We start from the raw sequence: 24,803 nt of genomic DNA, 5'->3' as shown, positions 1-24,803 counted from the left end.
TTAATTTCTCATTGATTTGTTTGTTCTCAACAGCTGAGGTTTATGTACACTTGCAAATTTATTATGATCCTGTGATACTGTCTCATTTATTAATACATAAAAATAAAGCTCTTTTATATTAACCACTGATACAGCTCATAGATACACTATGTCCTCTCTGCAGAACCCAACAAGAGGATGCATCCCATCTTTTCTTTCACTGCAGCAAAGTACAACCCATATGGTGGGAAACCATGTCATGGTTGCAAACTAAGGGTGCTTTTCCATTAGGCCCAAAGCAGCACTTCCTTCAACATTTGGGTGTTCAAGCTGCTGGTGTAAGAAATAATAGATGGCAATGCTGCTGGCTAGCTTTAACTTGGTCCATTTGGAAACTTAGAAACAGTAAAGTCTTCTCTAATGCAAATTTCGATGCTAAAAAACTATTTGAAGAAGCAATATTCCTCCTATGGTCTTGGCTTAGGAGTTTTGAGAAGGATTTTACAGTGCATTTTAATCACTGGTCAAGTAATTTACCACAAAGTTTTATGTATCAGCAGGGGATTGCATAGTTATGAGCTCTATACTTTTAAATTCATATGCATTATGTATCCATAGCTTGGTTCCCCCTCAGGATTTTGCAGACTATTGAAGCATGCAATGCACACAAGTAAACTTCTGACTGACAACATATTTATTTTAACATTTCTAGAAAATTCTCTATAGAGACTAAATGGGGCTCTATGATGGGCAGCTATTCTTTTTCAGAAGAACAACCAATTCCGGTTGGATGGGAGGAGTTTCTAATAGAAGTTGTTGCAGAGATCCTAACTGATCCATCATTTTCACGGCAAGAAACTTCTCTTTCTATGTTATGTTCTATAAGGGAGAATGAGAAGCTAATAACATCTCATTATTTGGGTTCTGAATACAACTAAGTTGTTTTACTTCTATTCTTTATAAGACTGGCTTATTTGAAGGCAGAAACAATATAAGTAGCATCATTTTGTAACTTTAAAATTGTCGATCAGATTATGGATTAAGTTTTTAATTTGAATTTTGTTATTGTTTTATCAGCTTACAGGAAGAAGTCATGTCTATAGCTTTGGAGTGGTGCTGCTACAATTACTAACAGGGAGAAGGCCAGTGGGGAATTTTGGGGAAGAAGGTCTAGACATTGTTCAATGGACCAAGTTGCAAAAAAATTGCAGCAATGACAAGGTGGTGAAGATTCTTGATGAGAGGCCATGTCACATTCCCTTAGATGAAGCAAAGCAGGTATACTTTGTGGCCATGCTATGTGTTCAGGAACAAAGTGTGGAGAGACCAACCATGAGGGAAGTGGTTGTAATGCTTGCGCAAGCAAAGAAAGCAAACACATTCCAAAAGCAGTTTATCCTTTGGGGGGGAGAGGAAGCTAGCTAGATGGAAACAATGCCATTTATCCTTTGGGGGGGGAGTGACCCTTATTCAATCCACCCTATCATCGATCCCCATTTATTTTCTATCTTTTTTCAGCTTACCCAGAAAAGTAGCAGATAAGCTCATTGGAATCCAGCGCAGCTTTTTATGGGGAGAAGGGTCGGAGCAAAGGAAAATAGCGTGGGTCAAATGGGAAACTATCTGCCTCCCAAAACAAAAAGGGGGCCTGGGTATAAAAGACATAAGGACCTTCAACAAAGCTCTTCTTGGGAAGTGGAGATGGGATTTGTTTCACCAAAGCAAGGAGTTGTGGGCCAGAATATTGGCTTCTAAGTATGGTGGGTGAAGATCACTGGTGGATGCTAAAAGGGTCAACAATGAGTCAGTGTGGTGGCAGGATTTGATGGCGGTGACCCATGACCAACAATTCAATAATGTACTTCAACAGGGAACAATATGGAGGGTGGGCTGTGGGGATAAAATTTGTTTCTGGGAGGATTGCTGGACTGGAATTGGTCAACCACAAATGTTGAAATACCCTAGGCTATTTCAGATATCCCGCCAGCAACAAAAATTAATTCTGCAAATGGGGAGCTTCACAGATTCAGCATGGGAATGGAACCTCTCTTGGAGAAGGCCCCTATTTGACAATGAGGTAGCCTCAGCTGTAGGTTTTTTGGAAGATATATCTCACACTGCACTCCAACAACATGCAGCAGACAGCTGGGTATGGAAACTTGAATCCAATGGATACTATTCTTCTAGGAGTGCCTACATTCTGCTGCAAGGGAACTCAGAGGAGGGAAACATGGATGATATATTCAAGGACTTATGGAAGCTAAAGATCCCAGCTAAAGCATCAATTTTTGCTTGGAGGTTAATTAGAGATAGATTATCGACTAAGTCTAATATGCGGAAAAGGCAAATTGATATAAATGATAGCCTGTGTCCTTTCTGCAGTATTAAGGAGGAAACTGCATCTCATCTCTTCTTTGACTACAGCAAAACACATTATTTTTGGTGGGAATCCCTATCATGGATAGGCACCTCGGGGGCCTATTATATAAATCCAAGGCTCCACTTTCTGCAGCACAACAATGGGATGAAAGGTGGGAAGAAATACAATAGGTGGAAGTGTTGGTGGGTAGCTCTAAATTGGTCTATTTGGCAACATAGAAATAAGGTTATTTTCATGAATGCTCCATTCAATGGCAGTAAGTTGCTAGAAGATGCACTGTTTTTGGCATGGACATGGTTCAGAACAATGGAGGAAAATTTTACAATGCATTTCAACTATTGGTCTAGCAATCTACCAGCTAGTTTTCTGTAAACTAGGGTAACACCAGTTGTGGTTTTGTAATTTTTGCCGCTTTGTAGTAGGCTAGTAAGCTCCTATCAGTCTGTATTCAGCCTAATATGAGGATTTACCAGCCTTACTTACATACTCTTGTATTTATGGTACCTCTGGTACTCCCTCATATATCAATATATATTATTTTTGCTAACCAAAAAAAAACATTCCAAAAGCAGTGATCTACTACCAAAGAAACAAAAGACAATTTGTTTATGACTATATCTGACCCTAGTCCTACATATAATTGAATCTATGTTACAAATTTCCATAAAATAAGCTTACTCCTGCTTATGCCACATCATTTTTATGTTATGGTAACTTAATGCGTGCAGACACCACAATATAAGTTATATATCAAACAAATTTATATGGAAGGCATTTGAAACATTTGTGACATACCAAACAAGTGCCCCAAACTCCAAAATAATTGCAAGAAGTGTCAGTAACTTGTTATGAACCTGTTTAATGCAAAATAATGAGATAGTGAGCTAAATTACTCACAATAATAGGATCCTTATCACTAGTAATCTCTATTGGTGCTCCAAGCAGTCTATAGATTTAATAGAGACAAACTTCAACATGTTTCCTAAGTAAACTACAAATGAAAAAGAGACCAAGCTTACCTCGAACCCAAACAGTGACAATGGCAGTGAGATCTAACAAAATGGCACGAAACTTTAAGCTTTCCTTGTACCTCAATCAGCAATATTGCAACTGAAGACATATTATTATTATTATTATTATTATTATTATTATTATTATTATTATTATCAATAATACATGAACACCCACGGAAACTTAGCATACAAAAAGTTGACCTATGTACCTCGCAGAGAAAGCATTGAGCTTTGAGCACCCACGACTATTTCAGCACCCTAGTAGCAACAATGTATGTTAGGTTTTCTTCAAGCCAGACTTCCAAGAACAGTGTAGGGGTTCTGTGGGATCGAGCGAGGACAATGTGGGTGTTGAGGGAGCGGTTTCCGGCAGTTTTCAGGCGGGAGGAGAAAGAGAAGAGTGATTTCAGGTTTTTGAGCAAGAGGGAGGGCAAGGTTTTCGAGCGCGCGCGGCTTGTGAAATCTCAATTTTTAACATATAAACATAACAACATCGGTTTTTTTATGGATAACCGATGTTAACTGAATATAGTTAAAACCGATGTTAACATCAAATACATTACATCGGTTTTTTAACAAATCGATGTTAAAATCAACTCCTTAACATCGGTTTTCTCAAAACCGATGTTACCATATTCATCTTAACATCATGTTAACATCGGTTTTTTAAATAACCAATGTTAACATCAAGTAGTTAACATCAGTTTTGCTATAACCGATGTTAAGTAACTCCATTTAATTACGAAAATGCCACCGCGCTTTCGTTAACATCGGTTTTAGCAATAACCGATGTTAATAGGGCGATGTAGAAAGCCTTTTTTTTTTAGTAGTGTATTGTCACTAACAGGGATTTGTCTTTGATGGATGCAGTAAAAATTGTATTCCTGAATGCTACGAACTTGTTGTGTTAGTTCCACATTTACAAGAATGTCAAGGCAAAGTGCAAAACCCCGGTTGCTCAAAAGAATGCATGAGATTATGTGATGGAGGCTTGGGGGAGTTTGGTTGATTGTCCCAATGAGAGTTCTTTTGATGAGTACCTTAAAAACTTTGAAATGGCTTGCTCTTTGTGGCCTATGTTTGTGGACTATGTGTGTCAAACATGGGTGACTCCATACAAAGAAAGATTTGTGAAAGCATGGACAAACAAAGTAATGCATCTAGGAAACACAACCACTAGCAGGTATGAATATTGATTTTTGTTTGTTTTCATTTGTTGAAGTGTTGATTTAAATGACAATGATGCGATTGTTTACATGTTTTTGTATATTTCATCTGTAGGGTTGAGAGTGCTCATTGGTCATTAAAGAGACTCCTACAAAACTTTGTTGGTGTCATATGCAAGACAAGCATGCATGTGGTTGGTCATGTGTTTAAAGTAACCTTGTACGAAAAACTACTTGGCATGCTATCAAGGCACACTTTAAATGAAATTGCTGCTGAGTATGAGCATGTAGCTTATGCAGGAAAAAACCCTTCACGATGTGGATGTGTCATGAGGAGTACCCATGGTCTTCCATGTGCATGTGAGTTATTCAAATATGTTGTTAGCTCCATACAACTGGAGACAATCCACATTTTTTGGCGAAGACTTAGTTTTTCAAATCAAGGGTTAAGTGAGACACAGGTGACCATAACTGAGGAGATGGAAACCACATCGAAACGCTTTGAGCAGCTCGATGTTTGTGGTATAATACATTTGAAGTCAAAGCTGCGAGAAATTGCTTACCCTGATATGAACTCCATGTGTCATCCTCCAGAAAAAGTGAAGACCAAGGGTGCTCTAAAAAAACCGCTTGCCAAACAACAAAAGTCAACAAAACGCAATCCGTCTTACTGGGAGTATGTTGATGCGTTACACTCTATACAAAATAGTAATTCCTTAGTGAAACGTAGTGCATCATCATCTCAGGACCCAATACAGAGACGAAATATTCCAATGTTGAATCAATTTCATCCTTGCATCCAGTATTCTATTGAAAACATTATTGATGTCAAAGCATATGGTAATTATGGTTATTGTGCAATAGTTGCATTATTGGGTATGAGTGAAGAATCGTGGTCATTGGTGAGGAACCATCGACTAGCTGGTCCGAAGAGTATATCAACCTGGTTGGTGGCATAGAGAGATTTGAGGAATTAAAGTGTTCTCTACTTGTTGACAACTTATCTAAGGTGCGTAATTTTATTATTATGTCATTTTTTGTTAAAATAACATTTTAAGTAACCAGTATTTGTTGTTTGTTACATGTAGGTTACCATGGACAAGTGGATGAATATTACGGATATGGGATACGTCATTGTTTCACGATACAACGTGATCGTTGTTTCTCTTTCACGACAACAAAGCATGACATTTTTTCTCTTAGAAGTCAGTCGCCACCAGATTCTTCTGTGCATCGTGTAATATGCATTGGTCATGCGTATGGAAATCATTTTGTACAAGTAATTGCATAATTATGAATTTAGTAAAACTGCTAAAAATTTAGTGATACAGTAACATTCAATTTGTTTGTCATTATGTAACAGATTTTGTTACGAGACCACTGTCCTTTACCACCAGTGGCGTTGCTATGGAGTACACATTGTCATTTTAAGGCAAAGCAGTGGCCCACTCCGTACATATCTAGAATGCAGTGTTACACAACTTTGTGTAGGCTGAATACCGAATTTGTTGATTTAGGTGAACCATGAACATAAAATTTTATTAGCATTGACGTTTGTGTAAATTATTATTTTTTTGACATTCAGAATTTTGCTTTCAGTCAATATTTTTAAAAGGTACAAAACAATTAAAAGCTTTAAAAATAATAATCATATGGTTTCATTAGCTAATGGACACGAATTTAAACATTACATTAACTTGAACATCGTGGAAACAATTAAAATTTGCATGAAAAACTACAATTAAGTAATACTAATTTTGCATGGAATTTGCACGTCGTCTTCCATTTCCATTACCTGTTTACTAAAAACAGCTAAAATTTCTATTGGCCCAAATTGTTTCTACTAGTTAGACTGTATTAAGACCTTTAGCATGCCATCGTTAGTTTTCAGCTCAATAATTTCAAATTTGATAACTTTATCTAAATACTCATAGTGGCTTGGTTTTTGAAAAAATAATTGCCTTATCATTTGTGATTCATGAATACCATAAGGGGGAATCCCATAAGGTGCAACTTACTTGATCAAATCCTTCAATTCATCGATGGTACATCTAGAAGGAATGTCAAACTTTTTGGATTTTTTCCTGTGAACGAGTAACCGACAAACTCATGTTGGCATGGCATATTCCACCTCCCGTTGTAATATAGCAGGGCATCATGAGTAAGGGTCATAGTGGCTTCAAGTAAGTTTAATATACCATCTGGTGCTCTACCAATGGTGCATAATAACTCAATCGGGCCAGCACACGAAAATTGATTACACATTAACATTGTGTTAACATCATCGTCATTTTTCAATTGCATACATTGAAAGCGAAATTGGTTACTTGTATTTGTGAATGGCTGCCGGTAGTAAATTTCATCCAAATATTGTTTGTCGGTTAGCTGAAAGGGTATTGTGTATTTTGCTTTTTAGCAATTCAAAATCTCTAGCGTTAGGTACTCGAATGGGTACTGGAGTGGAAATTTGAAAATAAACACCACTATCGTTGTGAACAATCGATCCATTTGGAAAAATAAAACCCAATGTGGAATTCACAATCGTCTGACTGCTTGTTTCTCCCAAAAAGGCCATACTTTGTTCTAAAAATTAGGTTGGGAGAGAATGTGTTATTTTTTAGAGTGTTGGCGTGTGTCATATATATAGATGGTTTTCACTGATATTGCTTCAATTTTTCTAATACAAATAAAGATGCGTGCACATGACTTCTGTTTGTGTTGTCAACTACAACAATGTGGTGTCTAGCTTTATCTTGTATCAGAATGTGTTGTCAAGTCTAAAAATGTCGTGTCACACTTTATCTTAATACGCATGCATTTCACAATGTGTTGTCAATTCTGACAATGATGTATCATACATGCGTAATTTATTTTACTTGCACCAATTAATTTATTTCTTAATGCAACAATTAAGTAATAATTAAGGATAAATGAATCACAACAATTTATATCACATAATGATTAAAATTAAATAAACAAGTGTCACTGTCCATAAATAAATATACAAAATAAATAAAATATCCAAAAAAATAAATATACAAAAATTATAAACTGGAAATTTACAAAGCCAAAATAAAACTTCAATGTCCGTTCATACGCCGCCTTCGCCTCGATATGTGACGTATAGTTAGTTGGCCAATGTAGCGTCTTGTGATGCCCACACATTCTTCAACAACAGTATAGGCTTTTGTTCCTTTGGTCAAGATCCTCAAGTTCAGTAGCATGTCCAACCTATCAGCAATTGCTACAAAGTCATCCTAGCAAGTGAAATAAAACAAACATAACAATTATTAGTGATCAAATACTAAACAAAGCAACAAACAAAAAAACCAAAAAACAAAAATATTACCACTACATGCCGAAGATGATGCTCATCAATGTCTGCCTCATTAGGTGTCGTTGCCACCATTGGTTGCTGATACATATCCGGTTCAACAAATTCTTCATGTTGTTGAACTGGTGGTACTCTAAGAGGATCCCCTGGCTGCGTCGAACTCATGAATGGGTGTGAGATCATGTAAAACCAATCCATGTAATCTGGTGAACAGTGGCCAGGCACTGCACATAATTGCCCTACAGGTGCAATGTAGTCACCAAACTGCATCCATCCATCATCAATTTCTACAACAAACAACAAAGACGTAGCAGGGTGTGGCAGAATAGTCTGGATGTAGCCAAACTGTGGTACAACCCTCTCCGGTCAGTGAATGACCGTTAAGGGGCCCCATCTGAGATGGCCGGAAAATAATGAGATGATCTCCAATTCTCTAAATGAACGATGGTCACCGTATGGAATCCAACACACTGCGTCAAGGGTCAGTCTATCCAGACGCCTCCGATACGTGGAAACGGGCAGTGCCTTGCCAGAGGTCCAATGACATGCATGCGGTCTCCTCTCATCGTAATCCTCGACAAGAATAGCGGAAGCAACGAACGGAAAATGCTCGTAGATCCAACACTAAATATATTTTACAAACATATTTATTAAAATACACAACAACTTACAATAATAAACTTCAATGAAAAAACTTTTTGTGACATCTTAACTAACCTGTAACAGAGTGATATATCCTGCAAGCTACCTCGTTGTGCTCTTGGACGCGTAATTTAAATTATCATGCATGTGCACAAGTGTAGCAGCGCCCCAAGCGTAACCTCCACTCCGCGTCAAATCACGCAGTGCATCCAAGAATACCACGTACACGTGTGTGGCACTCTTGTTAGCAAAGAATGTGCATCCAAGAAGATGCAATAAATAGGCTTGTGCTGCTACGATCCAGTCACATGCCTCGATCTTCAGCTCATACATGTCGCGCATCCACGATAGTCGAACATAAGAGCCATGACACTGAATCGTCTTAGCTCTCGCCTCTGCAGTGCTGACCTCGAGCAATTCCACCAACATCTCGACAGCATCGTCGACATGAAGTAGCTCGAAGCTGTGGAACGCCCCTACGACAAGAAAATGTAGCAACGACGCAATGTCATCCAAGGTGATAGTTTCCTCTCCGACGGGAAAATGGAAACTGCTAGTTTCCTTATACCAGTGTTCGACAAAAGCAAACATTAGTCCCCGATCGCCCGTATCTAGGGAACAAGCGATCAAAGGACTCAGTCCACTGGCCGCCACAAGGCCTTCAATCTCTGGGGCAAGCCTCCCGAACTTAGTCATCTTCCTTCCATGGGAAGATAGCTTCAACTCAGGACGTTTCCTGCAAACAATAATATGGATGATGTACAAAAATTATTAACTAGTAAACTACATTCTTTATGTTTTTTAAAAATTACATACCTCTCCATTCCACATTCTCAAAGCATGTGATTTTCAAAATCTGTGAGAACTGATGTGTCATGGGGTCCGCCTGGAAAACCCTCAACATCAGTAACACCTTCTTCAACAGGTGCTTCTAGCTAGTTGTCGACCAATTCCTCCTCGGCTATAGGAGGGTCCTCGACAACAACCTATTGTTGTCGCTGTCTACTGGCTTATGCAGTAGGCCTTCGCCGCTGGGGGGCATCATCGTCACTTTCATCTCTCCTCTCCAACACTTTTCCTATTTCTCGGCCTAAAGCCCAACCAAGACCTCTAGTTCTAACCATTATCTGCATAATAATTATCTTATTTTTTATATATAATGGTCCAGATTTGAATAAATGATTTCAATCATTTTTAATAACTTACAAATTTGTTATACAATTAAAATATTTGTTTCAATGTTTTGTATAATATTTTTTTTTAATTTTCGGTTCAATTATTTTTATAACCAATTTTAATTAATTTAAATATAGTCTTACTTTTGGAAATCTTAGATAATCTAATCTTAGTCTTAATTTGAGAAATCTAATCTAATCTTACTAGTCTAATCTTACTATTAATTTGAAAATTTTAATCTAATCTTACTCTTAATATGGGAAATCTAATCTAATCTTACTCTTCATATGGGATATCTAATCTAATCTTAATAATCTAATCTAATTTAATGTTATATTACCAAACATAATTAAATAAAAAAACTAGCCAAATAATATAAATAAGGGAGACTAAAGAAAAATAATCAACAACACTAACCATATCAGTCCATACATAATAAATTTTCAATAATGATTCAATTACACAAATGATTACGATACTACAAAAAATAATTACACTAAATTTTATTAACAAAATCACTAAACTAAAAAACATTTCAAAATAAATACAACAAAATTAAATTAAAAAACTGGTTTTCAAATTAATTTAAAAAAATTCAAAAAATTCAGCCTTCCTTTATAAATTTTAAAAAAAAATTATAAAAAACCATTCATATGGATTGACAATCCGTATGAACCGTTGACAAAGATTTTATAAAAACATTTAATAGTACTTTATAAATTAAAAAAAAACATACGGATCACTGATCCATATGGCAAAGTCTTTTAAAAACATTTAACAGTACTTTATAAATTTTAAAAAAAAATTAAAAAAAAAATATACGGATCAGTGATTCATATGGTTCATAAAAAATTTTAAAAAAAAAATCATACGGATCAGTGATTCATATGGTTCATACGAATTGACAATCCGTATGAACCATTGATCCAAATGGCACAAAAGCAAATACAATTTTAAAAATCAATTTAAGCATTTTTTAAAATTTAAAAAAAAATCATACGGATTAGTGATCCGTATGGTTCATACGGATTCACAATCTGTATGAACTGATCCATATGGCAGTAGCGATAATTATTTTTTAAAAAAAATTGTTACCAGCCAATATTTAAACATATTTTAATAATTTTAAAAAAAATTAAAAAAATCCAATTAACTTTAAAAAAAACCCATACGGATTACTGATCCGTATCGGTCATACGGATCAGTAATTTGTATGGTTCATACAGATTAGTGATCTGTATGGGTTTTTGTCTGCAAAATGAAAATTTTCCGGCCAAGCTTCACAACAAATTCAAAACCAACAACAACAACCACCCAAAACCATATACAAACAACAATACAATCATGCAACAACATCACAATAGCAAAAAATCATTGAACGCTTCAACAAAAGCAGCTTCAAAGGGATGGGACCACTTACCTGGAAGAAGATTACCCAATGACCGGAAGAAAATGGGAACAACCACCAACGGAAGAAGTGAACGGCGGAAGAACACCGGAACAGGAGCAACCACCAATGGAGGATCGGAAGAGGAACAAGCAACAACCGTCAAACACCAGAAGAGGAAGACGAACACGTGCGTAGGCAGAAGAAGACGAAGAAGCAAATGAGAGGAAGATGAAGATGAAACAGTGTCGTATGAACGAAATGTAGCAAATGCACTGTACGAACGACTAACTTTGGGATTTTATAGTAATAGGGTGAATGGCATTTTGGACTTTTCGCCATGGGTGTTGGGTGCACAAAGTAACACCCCTGATATTTCTGGACCGTATCCGCCCGTGAAGGGTTAGTCAAATTCGGGCTTGTTGGGTGGCGGCTGAGTCGGGTGGTTTGAGGAGGGTTTAGTTTATTCCGAGTACAGTGTCGGCTAGGTTGATCTAAACATCGTCTGGGTTACTTTGCTGAAGGTCTTGATATAGGTGTTCCTGATAGTGGCGGAAAATGTTTGAAGGCTTGCAAACTTGCAGATAAATTACCACCTCTTGATCTTGGGGCGTTGGTTTCTATGGTGCTTAGTGTGAGATTTAGTTTTTTGTTAGTTTGGCCATAGTGTTTAGATTGTGTGGAGTGTGGGGAGTTCCTGGTTGGGTTACGATGCTGGACTAGTGTTGTTTCTTGGCTTGGGAGATGGTAGAAAGAAAAATTGACAGGAAGAAAGAAAGTGTAGATGCAAATGCCTTTGGTGTTTTGATGATGATCATGATGATATGATGCAATTGATGCAAATGGGCTTTTCAAGTTTAACTTCAAGACAGTACTTCAAGAATACAAGTCACAACATCAAGATGATCACTAGTATATTAGGAAGGGAATTCCTAATTGAATTAGCAAAAGGTTTGGCCAAGTAATTTAAATTAAAAAGTGTTTTTCAAAGGATTTACTCTCTGGTAATCGATTACTAGAGGATGTAATCGATTACCAGTGGCCAAATATGCTTTACAACAGCTACTAAAAATTTGAATTCAAATTTTAGACTGTGTAATCGATTACACAATTTTGGTAATCGATTACCAGCAGTTAATAAACGTTTTAAATTCAAATTTTAAAAGCTGTAATCGATTACACAAATCCTGTAATCGATTACCAGACAAGACTTTCAGAAAAATAATTCTAAGAGTCACAACTTCTCAAAAGGCTTTTTCATGACCACCAATGGTCAATATATATGTGATTTATAACACGAATTTGCTCAGAGTTTTTCAGAACAACAAGTGTTTATTCTCTAAAAGAGCAAAATCATTTTATCCTCTTAAGAATTCCTTGGCCAATTCAATTGCAATTCATTAAGGAATTATTTGAGTGCTCAATCTGTAAAATCTATCTCTTTCAAGAGAGATTCATTCTTCTTCTCCTTCTAATTCTCTAAGGGATTAAGAGACCGAGGGTCTCTTGTTGTAAAAGAATTCTAAACACAAAGGAAGGATTGTCCTTGTGTGTTTAGAACTTGTAAAAGGAATTTACAAGATAGTGGAACTCTCAAGCGGGTTGCTTGGGGACTGGACGTAGGCACAAGGGTGTGGCCGAACCAATATAAATCTGAGTTTGCACTTTCTCTTCCCTTAAACTCCTTTATTTATTATTGCTTTATATTCATATTCAAATTGTTTTATTTGAATCAATATTTAAGAAGTTCATTGTTAAGGAAATTTATAACTTAAATAAAAAGTGAAATAGGTTTTTACTTGGGGAAGTAGTTTGGAATATCTTAATTCAACCCCCCCCCCTTCTTAAGATATCCGAGGCCACTTGTCTAATAGAAAGAGAATGTAATAAAATATGGTTTTGGTCTTTTTGTGGCGTGAAACATGAAGGAAGGAAGAAAGGCTTGTCAAGTCTAGGACCTGGTTTTGTGCAGAGTGCAACAGACTACTTGATATTATCACATGGTCTATAATTCAGAATTAATCTAGTTGTCTTAATCAGTTGGGTTCGATCATCGTCAGAATTTTTTGGCCACCCAAACCTGCCCACCCTTATCCGATTTAGACTTCTTTCAAAATCGTTTAAATCCAGTTACGAATATTTACCAGACCGCTTAACTTTTAAACACCTCGTGTGCGTCGGTTTCAAACGATTATGGATTTTCTAGTCACCCCCTTGTAAAAACTCCTATTTTTTTGCACAAATTAAAAAATTTATGAGTCGTTCAAATCATTTAAATGATGTGGGAACTGTACTCTCACTCTCTTTTCACCAATTTCAAGTCTAAATTCGAGATTTGCTATATCATCAGATGACAATGTCGCAACCTACCCTTCGGCGGGAGGGCGACGTGTGACTCGCGGGATGCGTGTTCCACGAAAGGAATACGCACGGAGTTGACACCAACGTTTATTTGAGGAAAACGTCGAAAAAACCAGAAAAGACGCGATTTACGAACTTTTAAGTGAAAGGCTCGGGAGTTGTATTTACGCGCGGGGAAGGTATTAGCACCCCACACGTCCGTCACAAGGGACGACAGCCTTTAATCGAATGTGCAAACATGACTTTGATTTTTACGTTCCCTTTTATGTCCTTATATCCTTTATACCCTATTTATATTTTTTCTCTTTTTGTGGTCGACAAGGGTGTTTCCCTTTGCTCCTACGTATTCCTCAATTGGGATGAGAAAATCAGACCTACGTAGTTCTTTTGGAACAAAGTGTTTGGTTAAGTTGTTTTTGTCTTTTTTTGCAAAATATGTTTTTATTGAACAAAAGGTCATTTAAGGTGTTGGACCATTAAACGGTCTTTTGATTTTGAAAGGAGAGAAACGTTAAGGCATTGGACCATTAACGATCTCTTGTTTTTGAAAGGAGAGAAACGTTAAGGCATTGGACCATTAACGATCTCTTGGGGTGGTCGACAAAAGCTATCCTCAATTGCGATAAGGAAATCAGACCTACGTAGTTCTTGCTTTATGCGTGAATCAAGTGATTCTTTTTTACTTAAAGGTGATCATTTTAAGGCGTTGGACCTTGAAAATGATGCATTTTACTTAGTAAGAAACAGAAATGATAAACTTTCAAAATCCTATTTTTGTGGACGAGCTTGACTAGGCGAGTCGATTTTAGCCTTAGTTTCACTTTAGTTATTTAGTCAATTCAATTAAGAATGAGAAATCCCAAAGAGAAAACGTCCGATTGATTTTTCGCTTTATTTTACTAAAAGGTATTTTTTTTATTATTATATTATTATTTACCTCTTTTTTTTTTATTTCCAACGTGGTTGCGGCACGACCGATCGGTCGGAATTTATTTCAATCAAAGTTAACGGATGATACAATTCAAACGATCGGTGGAAATTTATTTTATTTTTAGGTTAAGCGAGAAATGACTTAAATAAATGGCTTAAGCACGTCAAAAGGGGCTACGGAAAGTAAATGAAATGTAAATGAAAGCACGTAAAAGCAAATGAGGACCACTACTAAGGGTACATAAAATGAATTGAAAAGTTTGATTTAGGGAACTTACCGGTTGAAGACCGAAGAACGATGAAGAACGAAAGAAGAACGTCGAAGAACGGTCGAAAACCTTCGCGAAATCACCCACGGAAACGTTACGGAAGCGCCTCGGCTTGGATTTTCTTCACGGAACCAATTTTTTTCACTAATTTTAAGTGATTCTGAATTACCAGGAGGGCTGAACGAAATTTCTCTTCACTTCTCCCCCTATTTATAAGAAAATGGGGGAGAAGCTTGCCACCCAGCTCGCCCAGGCGAGCAAGGTTGCTTCCTCCAGAAGCAATAGCCTTCTGGAGGAATCTTCTGGAGGGCCCAAGTGGGCCTGGTTGCTATTTGCACCCCCATTTTTACTAAATACACCCCCTACCTTTTTTTTGGTGATTCTTTTTTCGTAAAGTTACAGAAACTTACGAATTTCGTAACGATACTTGTTTTCTTTCCGTAATGTTACGGAATCTTGCGGATTACAAAATCATCACTTTTTTGACTTACGGAATGTTACGGAACCTCACTAATTGTGCAACGATGCTTCCTTTTGATTTCCGGTGTGTAACGGAACCTTACGGATTGTGCATCAATATTTTCTTTTGATTTCCGGCACGTCACGGAATTTCACAAATTGCCTAATGATGGGTGCCAAGCACCTCAAAATGACCAAACACAAGTTGCATGACACCAAGCATAGGTCCCCGGACGAAATTAGGGTATGATAGTTGCCCCTCTTTACTTGTCTTTTATTGGAGATAAAAGGGAAGTAAAGATAAGACACTAATTTCGTTCCTCTCGGTTGACGAGAGTCGCGGGTGACCATAAAATCTCCGCATGCAAATGACTTGTTGTCCCCGGGGGAACAAAGGGTGCAGAAGACGATGTCAGTCTCTGCATGCTATCAAGCGTTCTGTCTTACAAATAGCAAAAGAAAGTTTATACGGATAACCACTCAGGTATTTCCGCCCGTCAGCGTGACTCAAATGTCAGTATGACAGATCTTGTGAGCGCGGAAGATGACGTAAATCTCCGCGTGAGAACGGGCTTGCCGGCCGCGATTGACGAAGGGCGCAGAAGATGACGTTATTCTCTGCGTGCTGTCAGGCTTTTCGTCTTACAGACAGCAAAAAAGAATGTTTATACGGATAACCACTCGGGTATTTCCGCCCATCAGCGTGACTCAAATGTCAGTATGACAGATCTTGTGAGCGTGGTAGATGACGTAAATCTCCGCGTGTCAACGGGCTTGTCGGCCGCGATTGATGAAGGGCGCAGAAGACGACGTTAGCCTCTGCGTGCTATCAGGCTTTTCGTCTTACAGATAGCAAAAAAGAATGTTTATACGGATAACCACTCGGGTATCTCCGCCCGTCAACGTGACTCAAATGTCAGTATGACAGATCTTGTGAGCGCGGAAGATGACGTAAATCTCCGCGTGTCAACGGGCTTGTCGACCACGATTGACGAAGGGCGCAGAAGACGATGTTAGTCTCTGCGTGCTATCAGGCTTTTCGTCTTACAGATAGCAAAAAAGAATGTTTATACGGATAACCACTCGGGTATCTCCGCCCGTCAACGTGACTCAAATGTCAGTATGACAGATCTTGTGAGCACGGAAGATGACGTAAATCTCCGCGTGTCAACGGGCTTGTCGGCCGCGATTGACGAAAGGCACAGAAGACGACGTTAGTCTCTGCGTGCTATCAGGCTTTTCGTCTTACAGATAGCAAAAAAGAATGTTTATACGGATAACCACTCGGGTATCTCCGCCCGTCAACGTGACTCAAATGTCAGTATGACAGATCTTGTGAGCGCGGAAGATGACGTAAATCTCCGCGTGTCAACGGGCCTCTCGGCCGCGATTGACGAAGGGCGCAGAAGATGACGTTAGTCTCTGCGTGCTATCAGGCTTTTCGTCTTACAGATAGCAAAAAAGGTTTTGAAATAGCGGACAACCACTTGGGTATCTCCGCATGTCACGTGACTCCAGTGCCAGCATGACAGAACTTGTGAGGGTGGTCGACAAAAGCGAGGCTCTTGCTCCTACGTATCCTCCAATGAGGAACTCAGACCTACGTAGTTCTTGATAACTTGTGAGACTTGAAAAAGTCTCCACCGGAAGATGCTGACATCTCCGGAAAGGGCGTAGATGACCACATTGGCCTCTGCTCGTCAATCACACTTGGGGTCACTGAATGACGAGGTGCGGATAACCGTAAGGTGTCTCCGCGGGCTACCAGCTCTTGGGTCATGGTAACAAAAAGCGGTGTGGTCGACAAAAGCAAGGCTTTTGCTCCTACGTATCCTCAAATGAGGAACTCAGACCTACGTAGTTCTGGATAACTTGTGAGACTTGAAAAAGTCTCGGTGTTTTCTCCACTAAAATGCAAACATGCTTTAGCAAAGAGACAAATATTCCAACTGATTAGAGCAGCATATGCTTTTTTGAGTGAAAAACAATGCGTCTACCGGGGAAGGAGAGTATGCTGATGAAATCCCCCATAACCGTAAATGAGATTTTGGATGTTAGCATTTCGTTTCTAAATGACCATTTAGAGGAAACACTGGGTTCAACTAAAATAGAAGAAAATCACTCAAAGTGTATCAACCTCGCACAGGTAAGTGTTTCATCCTAATTCCGAACCATAGATATGTCACGACTTGACTTTGCGAATTATTTCCTATCAAATCAAAGATTACATGTGTGATCATGGATCAATAGGACTTCCCTTGGAAACGGGTTCTTTTGGTGGGTTTTTCGGCTTTTGAGTTTTTTGGCTTTTTCCTTTTCTGTTTTTGTTTGACACAAGGCGAGCAAGTCACCGACGCACAGGATTTTGGTTGGCAATCAAAGGGAGAAGACCACTTTAGGTCATGGTTTCCTTTCCTTCCTTTTGTTCATTTGGTGACAATTCTGTATTGTTCAGATATTGTCTGGTCAAAAGACCTTTCTGCACATTTCTTCTGCTTCTTTGATCAGGAACTTTCTTTCCTTCCTTTTTCTTCTTCTTTTTTTACTTTCTCCCATTCTTTGATTGGGAATTTTCTTTCTTTTCTTTTTTTTTTTTTTTTTGCTTTCTCCCACTCTTTGATTGGGAATTTCCTTTCTTCTCTTTTTTTTTGCTTTCTCTTTGATTGGAAATTTCCTTCTTTTCTTTTTTGCTTCCGGGGGTAAGGATTGACATTCTCACCCTGGGTCAAGGTTTATGGTAAGTTAGGATTTTGGCTCAAGGCTTGTAGAATGGCTAGACATGATACATGTCGGGGTTTGGTTTGGTTCAAGGATAAAAGGGATGCCCCACATTATTTCCATGACACAAATGCAAAAATGATGATTTGGAAACTTTATGCAAAACTGGTCATGCATGCACCTATGTGGACACTCAAGTGTCAAATTTTTTTATGGTCATGTGACATTAGGGCTCAGGATTCATTTTCCCTATTTAAGTCAACCCAGTGTTTCCAAAATATGTTCTTTTATCAATTTGTGCATTCATCCGAGTCCATTTTGGGTACTCGGGAAAATTTCACAGCATTCACCCTTCAGGTGTACACACATTTTTTCCAAAAACTAGCTATGATCAGCGAATTTTTCTTCAAAGAAAAGTTGGAAGTCATCTCTTTTCAAAAGCATGTTGGTTTTTCAGCTAGACAACTTATTTTTCTTTTTTTCTCTCTCTTTTTTTTTTCTTTTTATGAGGTATTTTGCTACCTAAACATGTGTATATTTTTGTGAGGTATTTTTGCTATATACATGCATATCCAAGGTATCTTGCTACCTAAACATACATATATATATTTTGTGAGGTATCTTTTTGCTACATACATGCATATCTAAGGTATTTTTCACTACCTAAACACGCATACATATATTTTGTGAGGTATGACTACCTTCCGAGCTTGCGCTTGTTTTATTTAAATTCCCATGATCATGAGCAACTAGGTGTGTCCTACTATAAAAAGTGATCAAATAGCAAGCAGAAATTTAAAAGTTACTAGGTTGCCTCCTAGTAACGCTTCTTTAACGTCTTGAGCTGGACGCCTTATGACTTGTCGGTCACTGACCTAGTACTTTGCTTACCTTTGGCTTTGGACTTGGTCGCCTATGGGTCGGCCATGTGTCGTAGGCAACGCTCTAACCTTTTTATGGATGAGCTGAGGTGAACTCTAGAGGTGGTGGCGGTGTGTCTATTGCCCGCTACCGGCCATCCCAATGCTGATGTGGTGTTTCGCCCTGGGCCTGCCTGAGGGCGCAGTACTTCTTGATGAAAGCTCAATTGGTAGGGGGGCCTGATGACCTTGCTGGGGGCGACAGGCACTCCCTAGAACTGACAGAGACCCGTATTTAGAGCTGGCAACTCCAAGACCCTATTGGCCTTCTTCGGGTCCACTAGGTGTCTTGCGGGCACAATCCCTACAAACAATAGATGACATCAGAAATCAGTTGGGGGAGGTGCATACTTACCTATGCCACGACGACATGAACTTGCTGGGGGGAACGGGCGCCCTGTAGGGCCGACAGAGGCCCGTAACCAGAGCTGGAAACCCCAGGGCCCTGTTGGACTTCTTCAGGTCCACTGGGTGTCTTTGTGGGTGCGATCCCTGCAAACAATAAATGGTATCAGAAATCAGTTGAACCATATGCATACTTACCCATGTCGGGACGACACAGACCAACTGATACTTTTGCAGGGGGAGATTGGCATTGCGGTCGCTGGGCAGAATGTTGCTAAGTAGCAATGTCATCTATATCTGTGTAAGAGTGGTCATGTTGGTGCGCATGATCCGCACTCGTCTCTTTGCAGCGGTACTGGTGAAATCTTGCCCCGGTATGCATAGTAGCTGTGTGATAGCCTCCCTCTCTGGTTATGCTCGCACAGTTGGCCCTCCTCCAATATCAGGGGGTGGCCCAGGAACCGTTAAAAGGAAATTACTGGCCCCTTAACCGGGAATGCAAGTCTCGGTTAAGCATTTAAGGGCAGAGGACCTTAAATTCTCTTAAGGTGTGGATATGGAGCCCACTGAAAGTGAGGACGCGTAGCCCTCTAAAGGCGAGGGCGTGTAGCCCTCTGAAGTTCAGGACGTGTCGCCTTTTGAAGGCGAGGGAGTGTAGTCCTATGATGGCGAGGACATGCAATCCTCTAAAGGTGAGGGCATGTCCCCCTTTGAAAATGGGGGACATGTAGTCCTCTGATGGCGAGGACGTGTAGTCCTCTAAAGGCGAGGACGTGTAGTCCTCTGAAGGTGAGGGCGTGTAGCCCTACAAAGGTGAAGGTACATGACCCTTTGACGACGAGGACGTGTAGTCCTCTGAAGTTAAAGGTACATGACCCTTTGAAGGCGAGGATGTGTAGTCCTCTAAAGGTGAAGGTACATGACCCTTTGAAGGCGAGGACATGTAGTCCTCTGAAGGTGAGGACATGTAGTCCTCTGAAGGCGAGGGCGTGCGGCCCTCTGAAGGTGAGGACATGCAGTCCTCTGATGGCGAGGGCGTGTAGCCCTCTGAAGGTGAGGACGTGTGGTCCTCTGATGGCGAGGGCGTGTAGCCCTCTGAAGGTGAGGATGTGTGGTCCTCTAAAGGTGAGGGCGTGTAGCCCTCTGAAGGTGAGGACGTGTGGTCCTCTAAAGGTGAGGGTGTGTAGCCCTACGAAGGTGAGGACATGCAGTCCTCTGATGGCGAGGGCGTGTAGCCCTCTGAAGGTGAGGACGTGTGGTCCTCTGATGGCGAGGGCGTGTAGCCCTCTGAAGGTGAGGACGTGTGGTCCTCTAAAGGTGAGGGCGTGTAGCCCTACGAAGGTGAGGACGTGTGGTCCTCTGATGGCGAGGGCGTGTAGCCCTCTGAAGGTAAGGACGTGTGGTCCTCTAAAGGTGAGGGCGTGTAGCCCTACGAAGGTGAGGACATGCAGTCCTCTGATGGCGAGGGCGTGTAGCCCTCTGAAGGTGAGGGCGTGCAGCCCTCTGTTGGCGAGGACGTGTAGTCCTCTTCAAGGTGAGGGCGTGCAGCCCTCTGTTTGCGAGGATGTGTAGTCCTCTCAAGGTGAGGGCGTGCAGCCCTCTGTTGGCGAAGACGTGTAGTCTTCTCAAGGTGAGGGCGTGCATCCCTCTGTTGGCGAGGACGTGTAGTCCTCTAAAGGTGAGGGCGTGTAGCCCTACGAAGGTGAGGACGTGTAGTCCTCTAAAGGTGATAGGTACAAGTACCCAAGGGTCCACCCTTATGAGAAAGCAAGAGATCGACTCATCGAGAGGGCTGGTCATCCCAAATCCACAAGATTTGGACATTAGATGTAGGAAATCTATGCAGTTAACATGATTTTTAGGGATGCAGATGCATGCAACCTTTGTCGTGAAATTTGGTAAATGCGGACTTCATATGAAACAATGCAATGTAATGGAAAGTTGTACAATGTTCATGACATTCTTTCCCTATTTTGTGATTTTGATTTTGATTTGATTTTTTTTTTTTTTGGAAAACACAAATTGACTATCCTTTTGAAAGAGGTGATAGTCCATGCAACCTTATCCTATCTTTTACAAATCTCTCCGAGAACTCCCTCTGAGTGTTGTTCTGTTTGATTTAGTCATTTGACCATTTTTGGAGTGACGGCAATGGAGTCGTTTGATGTTTAATCAATCCATTGAAATCCTAGGGTTTGTCCCCCCCTTTTTTTGTTAAAAACATCGATGGGTGAAAACTTTTGATCGGCCCCTATGTTCACTTGAGGCTCATGCACGGTGCCCCTCATTGCCCCAGTGTAAGGCTTTGAGGTACCAATCGTTGTCTTTCATCATGACCTTGTAGGAGGGAACCTATTGGGTGAGAACTTCTAATCTGCCCCTAGGTTCACTTGAGGCTCATGCACGATGCCCCTCATTGCCCCAGTGTAAGGCTTTGAGGTACCAATCGTTGTCTTTCGTCATGACCTTGTAGGAGGGAACCTATTGGGTGAGAACTTCTAATCTGCCCCTAGGTTCACTTGAGGCTCATGCACAATGCCCCTCATTGCCCCAGTGTAAGGCTTTGAGGTACCAATCGTTGTCTTGTTTTCATAGCCTCGTAGTGAGGAAGAATGAAAGAAGGAGTTGATTCTTGCAAAAAGAATTTTTTCAAGGACGAGAAATAGTTGAAGGATTTTTCGATGGATTAAGTCAAATGACTCCTATGTAGAAGCAAGATGTTTTGATGTTTTGATGATGCCAAAGGATCAAGTGCTTCCAAGTTTTATTCAAGAAAAGAATCCAAGAAAATCAAGATATATGATCAAGTTGATCTCTAGAATCTTAGGAAGAAGTTTCCAAATTGAAAAAACAAAAGGTTTGGCCAAAGAATTCTATCTAAATCATTTTAAATTGAGATTTACTCTCTGGTAATCAATTACCAACAGCTGAAAATGTTTATAATAGTCACTAGAAATTTGAATTCAAAATTTATAATGTGTAATCGATTACATATGGATGGTAATTGATTACCAGCAGTTTATTCAAATTTTAAAGCCTGTGATCGATTACACAAGTCTTGTAATCGATTACCAGAGGAGATTTTCAGAAAATAATTTCCAAGAGTCACATCTATTCAAATGGTTTATGAATGGCCATCAAAGGTGACTTGGAAACACGAATTTAAAGAGAGTTTTCATTGCCCAAAAAGTTTTATCCTCTCAAAAGATTAAGAGTTTTTCTGAACTGAAATGTCTTATCCTTTCAAAAAGATTCCTTGGTCAACCACTTGCATATTCAATAAGGAATTTTGATTGATCTTCATTGTACAATCTATCTTTTTTAAGACAGATTTCTTCTTCTTATTTCTGAAAAGGGATTAAGAGATCGTGGGTCTCTTGTTGTAGAGGATTCCTGAACACAAGGGAAGGGTTGTCCCTGTGTGGTTCAGACTTTGTAAAAGGAGTTTTACAAAGAGAGTGGAAAATCTCAAGTGGGTTGCTTGAGGACTGGACGTAGGCGCGGGAAGTGGCCGAACCAGTATAAATCAAGTTTGCATTCCTCTTTTCCTTTAAACTTCTTTTATTTATTGCTATTTATCTTTTGCTTTAAAGAAGTTTATTTTGAATTGTCTTTTGAGTAATTCATGTTAAGGGTGCATTGTTAATCCAAAAAGAAAGAGTGATAGTTCAATTGGGGAATAGTCTTTGCATCTTAATTCAACCCCCCCTTTCTTAAGATAACTGAGGCCATTTGTCCAACATCCTATTCTTGACAACTCGCTTCTCTAAGAAGAAAAACTTTCCGGAATGATAAAATGAAGTCACATGAACGTCTATATTTTTACTTGAAAACACAGTCAATCAAATGCCCCCTCTTCTTTTTTTTTTTTTACTTTACTCGTCATTTTACGACACCCCCACCAATGTGCAAGATGAGTAATCTCTGATTGAACGGTCTTGGAAGTCAACACTCAGGAGCGCAGGTTGCTTGAGCAAACAAACCAATGGCTCGCACCTGAAAATCCTGATGAGTCATTAGAGACATCTAACAACAACTTTCAAAATTGCCCCATGTGTGGCATCTCTTGTCAATGTCAGGATTTACACGCGATTCTCCTCAAATTTCAGCCAGCCCGCATCAATTAGACCTTGCACCTTACGCTTGAGGGTCATACAGTGCTCAATGGAATGCCCCAGGGCCCCTCCACGATATGCACATGTTGCGTTCGAGTCATATCCTCAGAAAAATGGGGGTTTGAGGGAACCTAGCAGGGGTTATGGCTACCATTGCATTATCAAGTAGATATGGGAGCAAGTTAGCATATGACACCGGAATTTGGGGTGAATCCTACAAGCTTTTCGCTGCAAAATTCATTTCTTGGTTGGTGTTTTGGTTTGTGCCAAAGGTGGTGTTTAGCATTGGTTGTGTGGTAGGTGGGTTTTGTTGTCGATTTAGGGATGGCCTTTGTGGATAAATGGGCAGTTGGTAAGGAGAAGGGTTGAGTAATGACATTGTTGGGTTGGTGGGAAACTTGGCCGTACAGGAATGGCAGTCATTGCATGGGTTTCTCCCTCATCCTCACCCTCTTCATTTGCCCCAGTTTTCTCATTCGTCCAAGCAGGATGATTAAATTTGCCTCTTTTCAGACCCACTTCGATCTTTTTGCTGGCGAAGACCAAATCTGTAAAACTTGAAGGTGTGTAACCCACCATCTTTTCATAGTAGAATACCGGTAATGTGTCTATTATCATTTTTTCTCTGTCATTGAGGTGCCACTTGAGCTGCCAGGTCTCTCCACCTTTGGGCGTATTCTTTGAAAGATCTGTGCCCCTTTTTGCACATATTCTGTTGTTGCATCCTATCCGGAACCATATCAAAATTGTACTGATACTGCCTAATGAAGGCAACCATTAGGTCCTTCCAAGAGTGGACTCGATAAGGTTCCAGGTTAGTGTACCAGGTAACAGCTACCCCAGTAAGATTTTCTTGGAAGGAATGTATCAGCAGTTCCTCATCTTTGGCGCATGCCCCCATCTTCCGATAATACATCTTTAGATGGTTCTTGGGGCAAGTAATCCCCTTGTACTTGTCAAAGTCCAGCACCTTGAACTTGAGAGGGGTGATGATATTGGGTATTGGGAACAACTCTTCTAGGTTAGCAAAGGAATAATCTTCACCTCCTTCAATGGCCCTGAGCCTTTCCTCTAGATGATCCAACTTTCCCATTCCTGCCATAGTCATGAGGGTTTTTAATCCCTGTGGAACGTGAGGGTTGTGGTTGTGGATGATACTGAGGGCCCTCCAAAGTGTTTTGCAGGGGTACACCACCAACTGCTTGCCCTTCAGCGGCATATCCGAGGCAAGGCTCGAAGTCGGCTAGATCGTGGTGGGGAATTTCATGCGTCTCCTCCATGGGTCGAGAGACATGTGCATGATCAGATTGAGGTTGTTGGCTCTTAATGAGTATGGGAGTGGAGTTATTGACATCCTCATTGGGAATGTACGCCACATTGGGTGGTGTATAGTTTGGGAGGCAAGCCATATGGCGGGAAGGCGTGCTTGTTTTGAATTTGCACATCATGGGGTCATCCGTACTTCCCAAATCTTTTCCTACCATATTTGAGGTTGGATGATTCATTTGCTTGAGGCCAGATGGGAGCATCGGGTTCACCTTAGCGACAGCGCTAGTAGCGGCAACTATTACCGCATTGGCTTCCATTATCTTCTTCATGCTCATCATGG

At 40.0% G+C, this 24,803-nt stretch overlaps 3 protein-coding genes across 3 annotated transcripts; all 3 read left to right on the top strand.

Moving 5' to 3' along the window:
- The first annotated feature begins 233 nt into the window (after nt 1-233).
- LOC114410645 (leucine-rich repeat receptor-like kinase protein THICK TASSEL DWARF1) lies at nt 234-1,747 on the top strand. The gene is made up of 3 exons (XM_028374600.1): nt 234-317; nt 1,057-1,370; nt 1,498-1,747. Exons 1-3 carry the CDS (start codon nt 234-236, stop codon nt 1,745-1,747), a joined length of 648 nt encoding a protein of 215 aa, XP_028230401.1.
- A 57-nt stretch (nt 1,748-1,804) lies between these two features.
- LOC114410644 lies at nt 1,805-2,731 on the top strand. The gene has a single exon (XM_028374599.1). The coding sequence runs from the start codon at nt 1,805-1,807 to the stop codon at nt 2,729-2,731; it is 927 nt and encodes a 308-aa protein (XP_028230400.1).
- Nucleotides 2,732-4,355: 1,624 nt separating this feature from the next.
- On the top strand, nt 4,356-5,497 carry LOC114410643. Its single transcript, XM_028374598.1, has 2 exons — nt 4,356-4,555; nt 4,654-5,497. The coding sequence occupies exons 1-2, from the start codon at nt 4,356-4,358 to the stop codon at nt 5,495-5,497; spliced, it is 1,044 nt and encodes a 347-aa protein (XP_028230399.1).
- The last annotated feature ends 19,306 nt before the right edge of the window (nt 5,498-24,803 follow it).

The sequence above is a fragment of the Glycine soja genome, chromosome 4 (genome assembly GCF_004193775.1).
Source record: "Glycine soja cultivar W05 chromosome 4, ASM419377v2, whole genome shotgun sequence".
Taxonomy (NCBI): Eukaryota; Viridiplantae; Streptophyta; class Magnoliopsida; order Fabales; family Fabaceae; genus Glycine; species Glycine soja.
This window is presented reverse-complemented; position numbering and strand designations above follow the sequence as displayed.

Excerpts from the sequence above, each read along its gene's own strand:
- LOC114410645 (XM_028374600.1), top strand. The coding sequence starts at position 234 with ATGTCATGGTTGCAAACTAAGGGTGCTTTTCCATTAGGCCCAAAGCAG. Across the intron at positions 318-1,056 it reads TGGGTGTTCAAGCTGCTGGT|CTTACAGGAAGAAGTCATGT; the intron begins GTAAGAAATAAT and ends TTGTTTTATCAG. Across the intron at positions 1,371-1,497 it reads GCAAACACATTCCAAAAGCA|CTTACCCAGAAAAGTAGCAG; the intron begins GTTTATCCTTTG and ends ATCTTTTTTCAG.
- LOC114410644 (XM_028374599.1), top strand. The coding sequence starts at position 1,805 with ATGGCGGTGACCCATGACCAACAATTCAATAATGTACTTCAACAGGGA.
- LOC114410643 (XM_028374598.1), top strand. The coding sequence starts at position 4,356 with ATGGAGGCTTGGGGGAGTTTGGTTGATTGTCCCAATGAGAGTTCTTTT. Across the intron at positions 4,556-4,653 it reads GGAAACACAACCACTAGCAG|GGTTGAGAGTGCTCATTGGT; the intron begins GTATGAATATTG and ends TTTCATCTGTAG.